The 20,206-nt window shown below is 44.8% G+C and overlaps 1 protein-coding gene across 2 annotated transcripts in view; it reads left to right on the top strand.

Annotated features, from left to right (window-relative positions):
* Window positions 1-20,206, top strand: part of LOC144382996 (neuroendocrine convertase 1-like) — an 80,381-nt gene that overhangs the window by 20,069 nt on the left and 40,106 nt on the right. For both annotated transcript variants that reach the window (XM_078095446.1, XM_078095445.1), the window contains 3 exons: window positions 5,447-5,528; window positions 7,040-7,143; window positions 13,087-13,192. In XM_078095446.1, coding sequence (XP_077951572.1) covers window positions 5,447-5,528; window positions 7,040-7,143; window positions 13,087-13,192 — 292 coding nt within the window. The remainder of the gene's footprint in view (window positions 1-5,446; window positions 5,529-7,039; window positions 7,144-13,086; window positions 13,193-20,206) is intronic.

Raw genomic sequence — 20,206 nt, 5'->3', positions numbered from 1 at the left:
TCATGCCTGATCCTAATTTAATCTAAACCTAGCATTGAACTGACCGTGATCCAGATAATTCCACTATAATGGAGTCATGTTCTCGGGACTTGCATTTCGTCCCCCAAAAGGAGGACGATTTCCAACCGCGTAAACCTATTTATGTCCTCACAACACGGTGACACACAAGCCGAGGTCCAAAGTGGTTTCTCAGAGGAGGTTTTGGCCCGCCATGTAATCCCTTCGTTTCCGACCGGAGATATTAAACCCCCACAAGTCTCGTTTACCTCCCCCACATTGACCCTCTCCCTAACCATTGCTTTCCTTCTCAAACAGCCAGACATGTCTCAGACCGAACTCGCTGACCTTTTACAATACGAACCCCCTGCCAGCTCTTGACGCACACTCACTGGTCCCTGCTGGTGCGCTACGTACTCCGTAGACACACACAGACAACCACTGTCCCAGTCCTCTGGACTTGTTTGTTTGTTCGTTGTTGTCTACCTATTAACGACTGTCCGGCTCGTCTCAGCTGGAGCCTCGTGGAAGCGGCGCCTCGCTAGGAGCCTCGTAGCTGCTGGCGAGGCGCCTCGCTAGGAGCCTCGTAGCTGCTGGCGAGGCTCCTAGCACTGAGAACTCCGGGCCAATAGAACAAATTTATATCTATTGCACGTGAGGATGTCCCCCCTCGAGGACACGGAGAGAGTAGGGCTGGTTAACGTATAGCAACAGGCAGGACGGGGGCTCTCGGTAGCCCCTCTGGCTCTCAACGCGGACCACTTAGGTTTGATGTTCTTGACTAAAATCCAGTGGCAAAGTTCCAAATTGTTCCACAAAAAAGTATTCTATCTTTTTGGCGCAGGTTTTGACTTGTCATAGAAGAAAAAAAATACAGGTGTTCCTAATAAAATGAAAGCTGGCTCTGTGACGGTAAACCAGCACGCACCACTGCAGGAGCCTGAAAGTGAAACGGACAAATGTCAGCCATCATTTATGCCATTGGGAGCTTCTTCCCCACGATGACAAAGTGAAAAAGGGTCCGCGTCTTGTCTGGAGGGCGTCTCACATCGGTGGCTCATTACAGACTTTTCTCTTTGCGGCTGCCTTTTAATTGAACCAGATTCAAGTATTTCCTGCACTCTTAAATTTTACTACTAGTTGTGTGTCTTAATTTGCACTGCATTCTATTTCTAGCCTGGTTTAATGTTTCAATGTTGCTTTTTAATATTTCAATCCATGCTCTTAACCATTTTTAAAATGTCCTTTTATTTCCTTTCATTTTGCCTTTATGATATGATCTGATCTTTACTGGTTTTATGTTAAGCACTTTGGCCTTGTTGTTGAAATGTTGCGCACAAATAAAGTTGCCTTGCTTTGCCGCAGGAAGAGTTGCTGTATTGTCCAATTAGCTTACGGACCAGCATCATTATATTTAATGCGTTCATACTGCTTTGCTCGGTTTGCAGTGCTTGGAAGCCTCTGTGCAGTTCCTTTATTATCGATCCAACACCTGGTCTTTTGTTCACTGTTTGATGATCGGTCCTGAAGCCGCTTTGTTTGTTTTGAAGGTTTGTTACAGAGAAGGAGACTCGATGCTTCTGAAACAAAAAATGGGGCCAGACTGAAAGTGTATTGTCTTTGTACTATCAGTACGTATTTTGCTTCTACTTGGGTCCCTCCTTGTAATGTTCAATTTTAAATGTACTATATTGTCATATACGCTCGGCCTCCTCTAGAAAACAGGTGGAGATACAAAGCACTCGGCTAGTTTTACAGATGGTCTCTCTCTCACCGTTCTCACCTATACATTTCCCTCCAATGAATTCTTACTGCTGAAGCATTTGTGAGCTTTTCCCCTCCTTATTTTTCATTCCTTTAAAAAAATAAAAATAAAACTCTAGTCACATCCGCAATCCCGCGGCCCTATAAGGAGCTTTCACGCTTTTTGGTTTGCTTTAGATGTTTAATACCCCCTCTCTTTTGTGTCAGGGAGCCGGAGAGGCGTTAAGAAGCGCTGATAAACCCCACTTAGATCCCTTCCTGGCCCGTCACCCCGGCCTGCCGGGCCGCTTTAGCAGGGAACTGATCTGTGACGGCCTGCCACTCAAACTGAGCACTTCTGAAGGCTGACACAATGGAGTGAGCAACACACCAGAGGGCGCGGGGAAGGGAAGGGGCGGGGGGGGCGAGAGCGCGAGGTTTCCTAAAAGACGGCTAGAGGAGGGGCCAAAGTGTATCTCCCTTTCATCTTTGTCCTCTCGCTCGGTGTGTGTGCTCGCTCTGCCCTTGCTGCTCGCTGCTGGAGGAGCCCACACGTTTCTCCTCTACGCGCCTCAGTGTTGTTTTCGCTGTTCGTCTTGTATTGGGCGGTAGCACACACATAACCCCCCCCCCCCCCCCTTCCCTCTCTCTGTAAGCGGGTATCAGCCTGGCAGCTCGGAATCGGAGGTTGAATGAAGAGGCAGGGAGTAGATGGGCGGTGTTGGTGGGGGTGGAGGTCCAGATAGGGATCAGCGGTGCATCAGGGTCTGTGTGATGGTTGGTCATGTGGCGTGTTCGCTGCTGCGTGGCATCGTGGGTCCAGCAAAGGGGGCAACCAGGGCCGACCGAGCCTCAGGAGGCGCAGCGTTGTGACTGACAGGCGGAGGGAGGTGGTGGGGGCGGGGCAAGTGTCCACCGCCGCCATCGCCATCCGTTTCCCGGGGGGCCGTGAGTGGGTAGCGAAGCCCAAAATGTCAGCGCTGATATCTGTGCAGCTCTGCTCGTATCACACGGTTGCAGCCGCCTGCCATCCACTCATTCATATAGAGACATGGGAGTATCTCACACACACACACACACACACACACACACACACACACACACAGACCCACATCTCACTCTGTGTTTCTTACCTCCTTCCTCAATCAATCAATTTTGTCCTATGGAGCTGTATCTGTGAACACACACACTTTTACTCCCTCCATCTTACTGTCTTTCTTGTCCTCACTGTCTCATTGTGCCTCCTGTCAGTTCTCTTTCAGCCGTTCAATCATGTTCCGTTGCTCTTTGCTTCTTCGCTGTTGGAAAACCTTTAAAAATTCAGATCAGGTTTATATTTTTCTAATCCTGCCTTTGTCTACATTTTACTGATATCAAACCCTGTTCATCAGTCAGTTACTTTGCATGCGCCGTTTAAAGAAGTTCTGTTTGTAGAACGTACCTTTCTGTTTGGTGATGTCATTGTGTGAGTGAGGTTTTATCTCGCTGCCTATGTGTCACAGCTGGATGATGAATGCGCTGACAGTGGAGGGGTCAGTGTCACAGACAGTGTGGTCAATTGCCCCTCGTCCCCGGAGTCTAACCTTGAGCAACACTCCCTAAAGAGTCTCAATCTGCCATTACGGCCCCTGCCTACACAGACACACACACACACACACACGGACACAGACGTTCCCCAGTGAGTGTGCTCCATTAGTAGCTGGCAGGGCCTGGTTTGACAGAGAGCGATTAGCTCCCTATCATGTGTATTGATCACCGCGTTCTGGCTGCTCCTCCTCCGGAGGGGTTTTACAAGGTAGTTGTGTCACGCGCGGCCTCACACACGTATGCAGCCACTCCCTTATAGTCTGCGTCCAAGTGTAATAATTATTAATAAGTCATTTAGAGAAAATGTTTTCCCAACAGTTTCTGTGAAAATAAAACCATTTAATAGAAAGTATAGTTCTGCAGAGAACAACTCAGGAATGCAGCGTCTGAGTGAAATAGTTAACGAATTACGTCATTGTTTTTAATATATTGAATTTCCATTCAGTTTGGATCACTGTCCGGGCAGCAACTATGAATAAATGTCTGGTATAAACATTTAAAACATGAAACTGGTGTAGATATTGTTAAAGTTAAGTTTCTTTTAGTTTTACACATGTTTTGTCGTATGTAAAGCTGGAAATGAAACGTTTATTACCTGTGCACTGTTGTCTTGTCTGTCTACTGTCGCGCACTAACCGCCAAGACAAATTCCTTGTATGTTTGACATATTTTGGCTAATAAATGTTTCCTGATTCCTGATTCCTGATTTAACTCTTAACTTTGATATAATGCAAAAAGTTAGCTAAATTACAGAATTTGAATATAAAAGTACCTTAAACTTGCAAAGAAAAGCGTTCAATTGTTTGTAATGAGCTAGATATTTAGTTATTAATTTCTTTTATTTATTTTGTACAAAAATATAATTTGCACCTGTCACTGAAAAAGGAACTTGTTTCCATTAAAATCTGCATGAGGTTTGAATTCAAGCTTCCAGATGTTTTTATTCCATTCGGGGGAAAAAATCCCCCTTAATTAGGCATCACCTAAAATGTGTGCACTATATAATCCAGGCATGACGCTCAGCTCATTATTTTAACTTTTTTAGGTTCATTTCATCTTGAATATATTAGCGAAATGTAAACCGCTAAACTCAAATCTGATTACATTTGCATAACTGTACACATCACGTCCACGTCGCATCTTGGGTCTCATCCCTTGTTTAATATCACGCTGTGGCGCTCTCAGCTCAGCCCCAGACCCCGCCACCCCCCCCCCCCCCCCCCGCCCCCCACCCCACCGCCCTCCTCTCCTTCCTTGGATAGTTTAGACCAGCTCTTGTTAATTGAGTCTAATTGAAGAACATGAAGGCGGAATAAAGCAAGCAGGCTTTTAGGACATAAAAGACTGGAGCCGCCTCTCAGTAGTATTTATTTTCAACCTCTTCCACTCTGATTTAAGTGTAAGAGGACAATAGCGGCCTGACACTGATATGTGTGCGTTTGGTGTGCGTGTGTGTACGTGATCCGCTGTTTGATTTAGTGCGCCCACCTTCACAAGGACCAGCCTCTTATCAGATCAAAGCCGCAGCCTGTGACTGGAATGGTCCGTGTGTGTCTGTGTGTGTGGTGTGTATGTGTGTGTGTGTGTGTGTGTGTGTGTGTGCGTTGGAGAGGACAGAGGTGCAGGTGAGGTGGGGGTGTTTTCGTTGCTTTTAACCCAGGACAATGGGAGCGCAATGGAGAGAGCGAGCGAGTCCTCTTTGAACTAATGAAGAGGAAACCTTTCACTCTCCTCCATAAAGACACCATTCTCTCTCCTCTCGCTCTCGCTCTCTCTCTCTCGCTCTCCTCTCTCTCTCGCTCTCGCTCTCTCTCTGTGCAGTGGGTTCTCCCTCTCTTCTGGACCAGAACAAAACCAAACATAGAACAAATACACGCCATTTGCTCCGTGTTTCTCAATGTTTTGCTTTTATTCACATGAATCGAAGACGTAAGAAGACTTCACAAATTGCTGAAGACTGTTAGAGATAGTACTAGTAGTAGTAGTAGTAGCTGGACAAAAGCCACGGTGTGGACACTACACTTACAGAAGGGAAACCCAGTTAAATGTGTTAATGTTCTAGTGACTGACCACACTCTGCATTATTTCATATTTAGGATTTCTGTGGTGTGATTGCCAGGTTCATCAGGTGACGAGGCAGCACAGTCATTACAGAGACAAGCGGGTTCCTGTGGAAGGACTGGACTTCAAATTCACTCACAGTAAGTTTTTAAAGTTGTTTTACCGGCTTTCAGTACTGATTTTGCTGACCTCCAGGGCCTTGAAGCCCTTTGCAAATTGCTTCCAATCCAAAGTATTCACATTTGTGTTTAACAGCCTGCTGTCTGACTCCCCAGTGGTTGGAACTGCAGAAACGTGCAAACGCAAATTATGAGTTTTCCAAACCGGTCTTAAGTCATGCACAGTCTGCAGTTAGCTTAGCCTAAGCGTTCACTTGGCTTATTTCACTTTTTCAAGCTATTTTGAGTTTGAAATCCCTTCATAATTATTTTTATTAGCTTGTTTGACTGCAAATGAAACTATAGGCTGATATAGTTTAAGTGCTTTCATTCGATCTAACAATATCAAAATGAATTCAAATTGTCTATCGATTCTGTTGTATAACAAACACTTATCGACAAAATCAATATTGACATCTGCACAAAGTGCAAAACGACCATGAACCTCGGTCATTGATGGCCTTGCTTTGGAGAAAGATTTTTCTTTGGATAAAGGTCTTATTTATTGCAGTGACCCCTCAGGTGACACGGTATTAACAGGAGGCCCCTGAATTCTACTGCTGACGCTGCGAAGAAGGAAAGACTTGAATATGGGACCTATAGGGCAGGACGTGTAGCCTCATTACTGAGCCGTTCATTACATAAATTCACAACTGTCCTGAAGAATCGCTAATTTACTCCGAGGTGGCATTCTATCATGTTTACGCTGGTCATTTACACACACTTATCTGAAGCGCAGAACTTGCACGTGAAGTTAGAGGGAGTTGAAATGAAAATCCGAAATGTTTTTGTATGAGGTACTGACAGCACTCCGTATAGGAGTTAAACGCCTGGGGACTCATGCGTAAAATGTACGTTGTTAACATGCTAAGGCGTGTAATAAAAAGAAAATTAAGTGTAATGGGCCAATGTGAAAGTATCTACTTGATTCATGAGTTATGAACTGCAGAAAGTTGCACACCGACTCAAATGTTTTTGGATCAATAGATGTTCCATTTCACCGCTAATTAATACTAATGCTTGCATGTTCGTGCGCAATGTTGTATTGCAGTCATTTCAGGAATGTGGGATTCTCATTACCAACAAGTATAATAATAATTCAAATCGCCACTCATACAGTAAACCGTGAAACAAGCTGATTCATATCCATCGTGTCCAGAGTGCGAGGCAGCAGCAATATAGAGTGCTGTGCAAAGGTGAAACTGTGAAGAAAGTGTGAGACAAAGTGCCGATGAATGTGCATGTAGTGTATGCAGAGAAAGGTGCAGGCCTTGATGAGCTGATATCACATCAACAGACAGCGAGCCAAGCTGTGGCGCCGTAATGACATGTTAATGACATGCTAATGCTATGCTAATCCGCCAACAGTATTCCACCTCACTGGAGAGAAAGGGGAGTCTGGGAGGCCTTCCACCATTGGTTGGAGACCAGGGACTTCCTGATGTCAGAGTTCAAAACACACACACACACATGATGGGTCTGTGTGCTTGCAGGTTTCCAGAGGGGAGAGTCTGCATCCGACAGGCAGCCTGAGGAGAATAAGAGTGACCAGTCCCTCACCTTCAATGACCCGCTCTGGCCCATGCAGTGGGAACTGGTGGGTTTAATTGTGTGTCTGTGTGTGTTTTTGAGTTCATTGGTGTTATCCAGGCGCTTCCTCTCTCCTCCCGGCGCTCGTCCTGGTAGTGAAGGATGTGCCGCTGACAGGCATAAGTCAGGCAGGCTTTCATGTGTGACTGGAGGGAGAGGCCGAGGAGAGAGGAGGTACACAGATTACGGAGGAAAGGGGAGAAAGGGGGTGAGAAGGGAGAGCGAGGAGGTGAACGGGGTTGTCCACGTTGAACTGAGACAGATGTCGGGGAGTGATGAGCCTCGGAGCAACACTGACACACAAACTGTGCTGAAACAAGACGAGCTCATCGCTTCAGCGGGATCTTGTCCACCAGGTTTGGAAAGATGTGTCAGTGCAGAACAACAGCCGTACAAAACCAGTATGTTTGGGTACAAAAAAGTTGTTGTAGTAAAATTGTTGCACAAAATATTACTTTACGTTTACCTTTCTTTTTTGTTGACTCTTCCTGGTGAGATCATTTGAAAATGTGATGATTCATCATTTTGTGGTTGTACAGCAGGCTTATCCTGAAGATCATTTTGTTCCAATGTAGCACGTTCATGCAGACCGGGTGTTTTTTGAATGCTTGTGATACCTGATTCGTTGTTGTTTTTTCTTCTTAATCCTTTTGCTTAATACACAACAATGACGACCAATGAATCCCCTGTTGCGTTTGTTACTTAGCAGCTTCGGGTTCTCTCCTACACACATTTCCTAAGGGATCTTCGCAATAGTTGGCCGACCATACCTTTCTCAATGCTTGTTCAAAGCATGTAATCGGACATTGTTTTCCCACCCAAGATTTGTTAGGTAATAGTACAACTGTGTTTTTTTCACACAGAAACTTCAATAACTATTACCATATATTTGGTACTTATATTCTATTTAGTGGTGTGATTTTGCCACAACGTAAACTCGCGCACGCCTTTCATAGCAGGCCGTCAGTGCTCGGCCAATCAACACGGCGGATGCGACTTGACAAGAGCCAGGAGGAGGAGAGGCGGGGTCAGAGATTTGCCACGGCAACGGGCAACCGATTGATTGACACGTCAGCGCCTGAGGCATGATGGTGGAGTCGGGATGGGGGCGGAGAGTGGTGGAGGCATAGATGGAGGAAGAGCGGAGGAGGGATGTTATATCGGACACAACCCTAACGTGTTCTGTTAAGAGTGCAACACAAAAGACCAGTTACGCAATAAAGCCAGCCCCACTTATATCGCTTGAGTACCTAATTAAACAATAGAACGAAAATGTAAATCGTTTAAGTTGTTTCTCTCTCTCTCTCTCTCTCTCTCTCTCTCGCCCTCCTCCCCTGCTCTCGTTCCGTTGTGTTTTATCAGCCCCTGGTGGATGTGGATATTGATTGAGGGTCACTAATCTGCTCAAGGTTGGTAGCCTGCCAGGACCAGACGTGTGCGTGTGACGTAGTGTTGTGTGTATGTTTGCTACAAGCTGGTGTGTACATCGTAGGTGAGGAGTGTGCACAATCACGCACACACAAGGCAGGTTGACTGCATTGTATCTTTGCTTAGGCTGAATCCAGAGGAGCTTGTTCAAAGCTGCTGAAATCCATACACCATCCTGGACGTGCTTTCTGTGCATTAAAACCGTGTGTGTGTGTGTGTGTGTGTGTGTGTGTGTGTGTGTGTGTGTGTGTGTGTGTGTGTGTGTGTGTGTGTGTGTGTGTGTGTGTGTGTGTGTGTGTGAGATAGAATAGAAATGAAGTAAATTTTTCTATGTTTATTTTTCATTGTTCAATTAAATACTCAGCAATATAGGTAGGGTTGGCTTTATTGCTTAACCTGTTTAGTGTTTCTTATAAAAAGCCCATGCATCATAATGTGATCCATGAACAATCAATAAAGTTGTGTTGTGTAGCTGAGGGGAAGCTTTGTTTTGTTGTTGATCTGTGTGTGTCTATTCTTTTTTTAATGTACGTGTGTGTGTGTGTGTGTGTGAGTGTGCGAGAGAGCACATGCAGTGCATGTGGAAAGCATTCACAGGGCTTCACTTCTTCCACATTTTGTTATGTCACTGCCTTATTTTATTATGGATTCAATTTTTTTTTTTCCTCCAAGTTTTACACACAACATCCCATAATGATAAAGTGAAAAAACCTTAATCAAAATGTCTATCCACAGCCTTTGCTCAGTACTTTGTTGAAGCCCCTTTGGCAGCGCTTAAAGTCCTCTTGAATATGATGCTACGAGCTCGGCACACCTGTTTCTGGACAGTTTCTCTCGTTCAGGTTCCATCTGGTTCCATCAGGTTCCATCAGCTATGATGGGGAGCGTCTGTGCACGGCCACTTTCAGATCTCTCCAGAGATGTTCAGCCAGCCACTCGAGGACGTTCAGAGTCGTCACTGCTTTTGTTGTCTTGGCTGTGTGCTTTGGGTCGTTGTCCTGTTGAAAGATGAAGGTGGAGGTTGTGATGGTGGTACTGGCCTGGTTTCCTGCAGACATGACGCTTGGCGTTCCGGCCAACGAGCTCAACCTTTGTTTCATCAGACCAGAGAATGTTGTTTCTCGTGGTCTGACAGTCCTCCAGGTGCCTTTTGGCAAACGGCAGTCTGTCATGTGCTTTTTACCGAGGAGTGGCTTCCGTCTGGGTGGAGTGCTGCAGAGATGGTTGTCCTCCTGGAAGGTTCTCCTCTCTTCACAGAGCAACGCTGGAGCGCTGTCAGAGTCACCTCCCCGACTAAGACCCTTCTCCCCCGATCGCTCAGTTTGGCTCTGTGGCCAACAGAGTCCTGGTGGTTCCCAACTTCTTCCATTTACGGATGATGGAAATCATGGTGTCCAACCAACTGAATATAGCAGGGTCCCATAACATCTCGAGGATGCTCCGTGGAAACAGGAGGCTCTATTTGGAGTGTGATGGCAAAGGCTGCGGATACTTATCTACATGTTACACTTGCGTTCTTTATTTTAATAGATTTGCAAAAATCTCTGCAAACCCTGTTTCCCTTTGTCATTGTGGGGTGTTGTGTGTAGAATTTTGATGAATTTGTTTTGGAATAAGTCTGTAACAAAACATGGAAAAAGTGAAGTTGTGTGTTTGTGTGCTCTCAAGATTTTGCAGGTTTTCCCACTTACAAAGCATGTAGGAGCATGAGGAGTATGTCATGCAATAAACTGCAAAATCATTTAAAAAAAAATCACAATGTAATTTTTCTGGATTTGTTTTAGATTCCGTCACCCTCAGTTGAAGAGTATGATAAAAATGACAGACTCCTACATGCTTTGTAAGTGGGAAAACCTGCAAGATCGGCAGTGTATCAAATACTTGTTCTCTCCCGCTGTATAGCAAAGTTCACAAAAGTGTATCTTTTGTTTTTGCCGTGTGTGTGTGTGTTTATCCATGCGCAGGGCCGGTCCTTGTGCTATAGTAACCATTAGCTCGCTAGCTGCCTCTATTCATCTGCTTTATTCTCACACTGCAGGCACAAATGGACACATGGACACGCGGACGCTCGTGCTCAATAGACACACTCACGTACATACATTTATAAACTACCATCAGGCGACTATTGTTATTCTAAAAAGATATACCGTATATATATATATATATAAAAAATGTTCTAATATAAATTCATTTTATAAATACATTTATAAATCTATATCAAGAGACTGCTACATTGAAACAGTCTAAAGACTGAAATAGTACAAATAGTAAATAAATCAACACTTTTCTCCTTTCACAGGTGTATTTATACATCCCTTTGTGACTTTGACTTCCTTTTGATTTTGAACAATTTAATTTTGTAACTGTAGTCATTTGTTATTTGACTGCCCGCAGTATTTTCCTACATTCTTGACGAAGGTCTGGGGGCTAAATCTTGACACTTGGTGCTCAGTCGGGACCAGGTTCAGTCGGGCTCACCTCCATGCATCAAACTGCTTCTGGAACCAAACTCCCCCAGTGGGGCTGAACTGCCCTCTTTCACAATTGTTGACTGCTGTCTGTGCTCCAAACACGAAGACTTTGGTCCGGCCTCCAAGAAGTTCTGGCAATTCAGAAAGCCTGCAGGTTGCCATGTTGAAATTATATTGATCCGAATGGTCCAAAGGGGCCGGCTGAGGTGATGCAGGCATCTGATGTCTCTCCTGTTAGAGATATTGCGGGCTTGTCCAACTGCTAAGAGGCCCCGGGGCAGATGTCCGCCAGACAACACACAACTAAAGAGAGGCCAATACAAGATCAATGCATTATCACGATTCACGATTACTTTTATACATTTCAAAATACTAGACATTTCTGCATTTCTGCATGTACCTTCATTCTCTGTAAAAACGACAGTGTGAGAGAACTTTAACATTACCACACGTGCAGGGCCCCTTATTTTCTAAAATGAAGACACAAATCTTCTTTTAGACACAATCGCCAGGATTCAAAACATAGTGGATTTCCCAAATGTTTGCTAGTGGTGAACATGAAATGATTCCCAGGTGCACTGCTGCTCTGCAGATACACACACACACACACACACAGACACACACACACACACACACACACACACACACACACACACACACACACACACACTACTTATCCCCCACTGAGCAGGTTTCTTTCCCCATGGAGCCTCCTGAAACTCACTTTGAATATTAAATTGGTCGTGTGTGTGTGTGTGTGTGTGTGTGTGTGTATCGGCAGCTGCTGACATTTTTGAAGACAGTTCATTGCTTTTATGGGTGTGTGATTATTTGTGTGCGTCTATTGTGTTCTTTGTAATTGGGCAGTTTGTGTTCACGGCGGACTATTTCAAGTTGCGTAGGTACAGTGTTTGTGTGTGTTTCTTTTTGTAGGATGGTGTTCAAGTGAATGTTACGCTTGTGCTCATGGGAGTTCTCTTTTTTTTAATGTTTTTTTGTTTGTTTGCAGTTTGGGTGTGCAAGGATGAAATATCGGTTTCTGTGACTCTCTCCATGAACTCTGATGGTTTCTTGTGGTCAATACGAAAACACAAACTGTCCAAGTGCAATCCTGCACAAGGATGTGTGCATCTTGTCTCACATAAACATGTGTTTAACTTGTGTCTGCATGTCCATTCATGCACACACATTACAGATTCTCTATAGACCACAATAAAACCACATCTCTCCTCTGATGGGAAATGGATCAATGAGATGATATGATAAACAATGAGATATTGAATATGAACAGAGGTTTTTTGGATTAAGACCTGCTTTGTTCTGGAAATGAACACGCAGGATACGACAGAAGATGCAGCAGCAAAACTGTGAATATACGTTTCTCAACAGGTGCTTTACTTAATTGGTAGATATGTCTCTTTTATCAACAACGTCGTCATCAACACGGCATAAGTGTAATCGCTCAATTCAGGAGGAACACAGGCTTTTATATAATTTCCCACAGCAGAATCATTCCCTGAAGGTCTCCTCCATAGTCTTCCTATCGGCACCGAGCAGTGACGCAACACGCCGCAGAGGAATGCAACGCGTGTTGTTAATTTAGCATTCAAGCACACCGATGTCACCGTAATCCTTTCTTTCAGGGGAAGGACGCCGCAGTAGCATCCATAGGACGAGTCATGGGAAAGAGGGGGGGGGGGGGGGGGGGTGTGGGTGCGGGGGGGCGTTAGAAATTCCAGGCACACACTAACAAAGAAGAGCAGGATGATGCAGACAAAGGCTCTACAGGGACGAGCGGGCAGAAAGTACAATTACATGCAGGGATGTGTCACTGGATTATGTGTGTATATGTATGAATACAACCTCAGTTCAACAACAACTTACAAACCGGTGCAAATTAAAACAAAAACAAAGACAAAAATCCTGCAAACGGCTGGCTTTGCAGTCAGTGCTCTTATACTTACTGTTAGTGAGCAATGCATTTTGGGTTCTTTATAACACTAAATATCTGATAATTTTGATAATAATGGTGTGTGTGTCTGTCTTTTCAGCTTGCACAGGGCGAGTACAGCTTCAGTGGGTTTGACCTTAATGTGATGCCGGTTTGGAAGAACACCATCACCGGTGACGGAGTAGTGGTCAGCATCGTCGACGATGGTGAGTCCGACCTTCACTGCAACACGTCTTACAAAGCTACACGATGCTTCGCCTTTACAAACAGCAAATCTTGGCATGTAGCAGGATCTAATGGAGCGTTCTTTCTTCTCTGGTTGAGCATCTACTAGCATCCTTTTCACCACACACACCTATCTGCTCAGCACAAAAAGCCCGAGAGACGACATCAAGAATATGTGGAAAGTTCACATATCAGCGTAACACATTTGTTGCTATTCAAATAGATTTTAGGATGGCAGAGACTCATGATTGGTGTGATTGAACCGAACTCAGACCCTCAGTCGAGAGTGGGTGATTGATTTATGTTTCTGCCCCCCCCCATTCCACCACCGTCATCTTCGCCTCAGTCACGCCACAATGAGAATTCATTTCTCTCTGATTGCCGGGATATCTGGCAACAAGGGAAATGAGAGAGCGGCATCTTATGGGCTCATTCATCAAGAACTAATTGAAGCCTCACTAGTCTCAAGTGCTGATAGAGCTGGAGTAGCATTGGAGTGTACTGTTTGCTAAGTGTGTGTTAAAAGTGTTCATGTGACACTTTTGTACTTGGATGCACCAAGTGGCTCTGACTCAGCAGTATGTGTGGAAGTGGAGAAAATGTCCTATAGACGTGACGCTATTCCAAGATATGGCCCATTTGCCCGGATGTGTGTGTTTTTTTCTTTGTATCTTTTGTCCTCTTGCGTCCATGCCTCTCCTTGCTTGAATATGTGTTGATTGTTACTTTGCTGTCTGATTTTTGATGTAAGCCGCTGCTATTATGGTGGAGCGCTGTGGACAGAAGGTCTTCTATTCGCTGTGCATCCCTCCGCTTACAGACAGCTACTCGTTGTGTGTCTGTGTGTGTGTGTCTGTGTGTGTGTGTGTGCGTGTGTGTGTGTGGCGGCGAGGGGTGGAGGGCGGATACAGAGTGAGCAAGCCAGCCAGAGAACAAGACGAAGAAATTAAATAGAGGATGGAAATATAGAGGGAAATGTCAGACGAAAGCAAGAGTAAAAAGGATTCAGAGAGGAGGCGAGCATGTATTATAATGTGTGTGCATAAGACAGAGTATTCGACTTGCACCACTGAATCCCCTCTCCTCGGAGGCTATTGTACTCTGCTCCACCTCTCTGTATTGATTGCACCAGGCAAGAGCTCCCTCACCCGTTCTCCTTCTCTCTCCATCTCTTTCTTTCATTTCCGTGGTCGTTCCCTCTTTCCTCTTCCCTCTTTGTTAACTAGAGTGACTCCTTCCTCTGGCCAACGCGCCTCCTCCCCCCCCCCCCCCCCCATCCCCACCATTCTTCCTCGGTTCCTCCTGTCAGACGTCTGCCTCTCACAGCTGAAGGATTGTGTACACGTTCACCTTTAGCCACCTTTCAATCGATGCCTATTGATTTTAATATCACAATGAAATAAATTATTTTGCTTTGAGTCAAAGCCCCCACCTTACTCCACCCTTCAATCCAATCCCTCTGTTGTTAGAGGTAATGTAATTGGAGTTCGGCCCTCTGCGAGCATTGGATCACATTCTACAACCTTCTATAATTGATTACATTAATTATTTTACTGCACATAGTGGACTTCAGCAGGAACTTTACACAACACAACCGAAGGGCCTCATTGGTATAAATGTATTCAGAGCAATATATACCATTAACATCTCTACTTCCTCCTGATGTTCCAGTGACGCCTCACCGAGCACCTGATAGATTATCACTGAATGACATTTCAGCGTGCAAACATAATTGAACCAAACCAGCCACATTTTCTGTAATTCTAAAGAAGTTTAAACAGTGGAAGAAGAAAAGCAAATTGGCAGTGTAATTGGTGGAAGTGTGAAACGAAGCTGTTTAGCTGAGCAGGATTTCAGTTTGTGTTTGACTCATCGTACGCGTTTGATTGATGGTGTGGCACGTTTGTAAGGTACCAGCGACGCGTCACCCTCCCGTGCACGCAGCCCCGAGACCCTGACCAGTTGTGCTCGCTCTATCACTCGCTGCCTAACAACGGTAACTATGTAACAAGGGAGGAAGCCGAGCTACAATGATATGTGGATCCAGGAATTGGCAAGTAATTTTTCAGGGAAAAGTAAGAGAAATGTAACCGCTTCAGGCTGTTAAATTTGAGAATTTTTTCAGCAGCACAGTAGATTAAATATCTTTGGAGAGTTGGCTGGACAAATAACAAAAACATGTGATGCCATCTCTTTCCTTTCTAATACTTTGAAAAGGGATGTGGTTGATAATATGAGGCATTTCTGGAGTGTCTCTTTTTGCAACCTAGCCCGTACGTGCACGAGCAGATTAATGTGGAACGTTTGCTATTCATCTTTGTTCATTATGTAAATGTGTGCGTACACATGTTTGATGAATAGCAACTTTGTTGTCCATATGGACACGTCTTTAGAACAGGCTTTGATTGGTGAGGCCTCAGGACCCGTTCATGGCAGGAATAAAGAGAGGTAACATAGCCGGTGGCAAAAACAAAGTCAATGCTACGTGTATGTTGATGTCGTCCAATGCCAAGTCTCTGTTTGGTCACGTGACAAGGCGGTGAGCTGATATGCATGCGCTTCACAACTGGTAGCTAGCGTGCTCTTGGGCCCGTTGTAACTTCCACTGACACATACGGCACACACAAACATAAAGTAGCCGTGAGTGAGGTTAAATATATAGACTCATTAGTGAAATGGCATCCAGCCCCCACACCCACACCCCGCCCCACCCTCCTCCCGCACCACCGCCACCCCTGCTATCAATGGCCCCTCCTGGCCCGGCCGGCCCCAAGGCACTACAGTATTGATCGGCGCTCACGCCATTGTCATTACATGTCATTGGTACACAGAGAGGCACAAGACGCAAATTAGACTGGGAAAGTGAGGGAGAAGGAAAAAGAGATGCAAAGTACACAAAGAAGAGAGGGAAGATTCCCACCATGCAGGACAGTTTCATGACTCCAAAAAGCAAGAAAATGCTTGCAAGAATTCTTTTTTTTAAATATGAGCACTGTTGCCATAGCATGTCGAATGCAGGTAAACATCCATTTGAGGCAAGTCTTCCCTCTACTTTAGTGCGCTGTACAAAACATTGTGCCACTTCTTTCATTTTTATGTCCGAGGAAATACTGTAGGGGGAAGATGGTGTGATGGTTTTATAGTTTTACCTTGGAAAGCACTCCACTGTAGGAATAATGTGAGCACCGCGCCGATGTAAAGCTGTATTTACTGTATGTTGTCACACTATGTTTGTTTGTCTGTTGATGTAGGAGGTGTGATAAAACATTTTATGGCTGATTATGAAGGCTTACGTCGCTGCTGTAAGAGGCAGAGCTATATTCTTTTGAGACGCTACAGTCTCAGCTTATTGACTTAATGAGGTGTGTTTACTGCATGAAAAGCATTTAATCTGCGGTCTGCTCATGCGGAATGTCCGCGTCCTACACAAACCTTGCATTTCAAAAGAAAATTCATTTAGCATTTATTTAGTTTTTAACCAAACTGGATTAAAGTTTCAATTGCCATTATCACCGTATTGGAATTATTAATAATCCAAAATACTCACCATGCATTACTAAAAAACGTCAATCTTTTAAATTTGTAGGTGAAAAGAACAGCGTTGGCTTTTAATTGATTCCTACTGAAGCAACGGCATGGTAGTGATTTGTGCGTGCTCCACACGGCTGCAGGGACTGTAGGCTTCATATTATTGTTACTAGAACCTGAGCACAAACCGGCCGCATTTTCGCTATGCAGCGTAAACAAAACGGGCCATAATTTCCCTAATCACTCCACATTTGAAAAAGGCCACTGAGGCGCACTAAGAGCATGATTATCTTTTGCCTCCAAGCAACAAAGCCATTGACAGTATTGGGAAACAAACAAATATGTCTCCATGTCACTCAGAAGTACCTGTTATGTAGGTGTAATTCTTTGCTGTTATTATAATTAATATGTTTTAAATCTCTTAAAAAATAAATAAAATAATTCCCAGTGTATATATTCTATCCTCACAGGAGTTTATCAGGCAGTTCTTTTTCATTCTTCTCCTTATTTTTAGATCGTGCGCACATTGTTTACGCGTCCGTGGCTCCTGGCTCGGGTCCAACGAGTGTCAGAAGTGTGCGCGTGCGGCCGTTTGGTAGAAATGACACTGGCCAGTATGTAAAAGTGTGTCTGACAGGGAGAGCGACGGAGTCAGCGCTTTTCTCTCCACCCTCCGTGCCCCCCACTGTTCAATCCATCCAGCTGCTGTCACCACAGGGGAGCAGACAATCTATCAAGGCATCGGGATGCATTCTCCTCACCTGCGCCGCGCCTTTAATGAACAGCCAACATGATCCCGGCTGACAAGCAGGAAATGGATGTAATAAAGATTGTTTCTGCATGCTCTTTGCATCCCTGATAAATCACCTCGCTGTGCAACAGATACGGGAGCCACATGGAAATTTGATTTCACACGGCTAGGGGGAGGAAGAAGAGAACAGCGGGGGGAAAAAAGAGAGCTGCTAGTGGCAGGGTCACTCTATTTTATTTCTCTTTTTTTTTTTTTTCTCCAGCCGAGCGGTGGAGCAAAGTGTGTGGCGGTTGAATGGCGGGAAGGTTTTTTTTTTTTTTTTTTTTTGCCTGGTTCTTTACTTATCCCACCAACGCTGTTAAGCCTGGAACACGCCTCTGTGCCTGTAAGTCTATAAACAAGAAGCGACGATGTGTGCAGGCGTCCACATAGGTGTCTGTCATTGTACGATGAACAATAATGTGTGCACTACAAAAGGAGCCTACTACAGGGCAGGGCCCCATTTACCAGGACAAAAAAAACACACACAGGAGATCAGGAAACCTATTTTTGTTGGCAGAAAATAAAGACATAAACAAAATGAGACTCTCTGGATATCCACCCAGCAGAAGCAAACACAGTTTGATGAACAGGAAAACAAATGTACACAACATGTAGTGTTTGGATGAGTGCACAGGGGTCCTCAAGGAGCCTCCGCATGATACAATTACCCAGAAACCCCTTCTTTCAGTTGACGACAATAACTCAAATATTGCAAACCTCAAATCTGTTTATCTTTTCTAGCTGGGGACTGTCGGTTGTTTTGCCTGTTCTTTTTAATATGCTCTATTATTTTGGAATTAAATCTATATAGCTACATATATGGAATTGTAAGATTGAAAGTGACACGGCCCACACAGAAAGGCATTGTCACAGATTGATGATCTTCAGAGGGAAAGGTAAACAAAGGTGGTTTCTTGTATCGCAGTGTACAGTTAGTCCTTAAATTGATTATTTATATAAAATTGAGATGTGGTTATTCCACTGGAGCCTTGTGTTTTTGGTTCTGGAAAGGAATAAAATGACTAAAAAGGCAAATTCTGGCTTGATAAGATAAGCGTTTTCTAGTGCTTTTATAATATGGGAATAAACGTTAACCTGTAGAAAACCAACCAAGGTGTGTTTTTTTTTTTGTAAACGGGACATCACATGCAATACCATGATAGTGTGAAGTTTCTAAAGCACACTGCACCACTCAAGGACACACTATAAAACTACACAACACATCACACTAGAAGGCAATCACCCACATGGCCTGCTGTCCAAAGTCCCTCCAGTCCTCTGAACAGACATACAGACCACGGGGGGGGGGGGGGGGGTGAAGAAAAGAGAATAATGATTTGAGCAGGAGAAAATACACGGGGAATGGAATATAAGCGAATAAAAGGAGGGCGAGATTGAGATAGGGGAGAGGACGTGAGAGAGAAGAGTGAGATGGGGGGAGGCGGAGGAGGGGATGCAGATATGGGGGTGGGGAGGGGGTAATTTATGATTTAATCTAATGCAGTCTGGACCTGCCGTAAGTCACACGGACCGCAGCTGGGAAAGCGAGGGAGGCAGAGACGGAGATATCGAGAGAGAGACATTAACCTTTCCTTGAAGCGAGTGTGGAGCTGTTTTATCTGACCACCGTCCACCCCTGTAAACCTTTTCTCCGGTCCCCCTCCACTCCCCGCATCCCCCGGATTCACTAAGTGCTCCTGCAGCGCTGCGCTTCCCAAACGTGTCATGTAATCCTCATTAACTTTGGTTGCAAGGAGTTTAACAAAAGAAAATGTATCTTGCATTGTGTCCCTGAACGTTTCTCCCACTGCTTTCGACACCTGCCGTCTCACGCACAGAAAGAGATGCCCTCACGTTTGCAACAGCAGAGAAACTCAAACGCCGAGATAAAGCCCAGGGAAAAAAAGCTGTCACTAAAGTGACACCCACTTCTAAAGACTACATTTTATAAATGAACAAGTTGATGATCAGTTTAGAAAGCGTGTATTTGAGACACTATTGTTTGTAAAAAATTTTTTTAACTCAAAACCACCCACATTTGATCATCTTGGAGGCAGAATTCCAGTAGGTGGAACTCGTTCGAGTCGTCCTGCTGTCCTCGTGCACTTTGCTCTCAACTCTCCATCATTTGACTGCTGTGTTTTGATGTGCCGACAATCTCCCGACATTTAACCAGGACGTTTCCCCCAATCACTGTCTTTAAGGACACAGTGGTGGTCCTCTGCAGGCTGTGTGCTAGCCTAGCAGCTAGCTTAGCCTAGCAGCTACCAACATGTTCCGGGCCCTATCGGTGGACCCCCCCCTTCTGTTTGACACGTGGAGTAATTCCTCTGCACAGTTCTCTGCTGCATGTCGCGCCTGTGTTTGTTTTACTTCCAATGCAAAAAGCTCTCTTTAACTAGCGCCTCGGGCTCTCCGATCTGACTGACTGCAGGCAGTTTCGTGTCAGGCGTCACCAGAAGTAAAAATGCGTTAAAATATTTTATCCCATGAATCTCTGCCACAATAATCTCATAGATTAACAGGTTATATTTGACTGTCCTGCTTTGTGCAGACTGAGACACATCTGTGGAAATCAAAACTTTCAAACACCTTTGGATCAGATTTTCCGTAATGTCCTTTGGTTTCTTTCAAGCTTCATTCAAAGGCTGATCCGGATACAATCTGCGTTGGG

The sequence above is a fragment of the Gasterosteus aculeatus genome, chromosome 20 (genome assembly GCF_964276395.1).
Source record: "Gasterosteus aculeatus chromosome 20, fGasAcu3.hap1.1, whole genome shotgun sequence".
In the NCBI taxonomy this organism is placed as follows: domain Eukaryota; kingdom Metazoa; phylum Chordata; class Actinopteri; order Perciformes; family Gasterosteidae; genus Gasterosteus; species Gasterosteus aculeatus.
The sequence above is the reverse complement of the archived record's forward strand: the minus strand, read 5'-3'. Positions and strand labels throughout refer to the sequence as shown.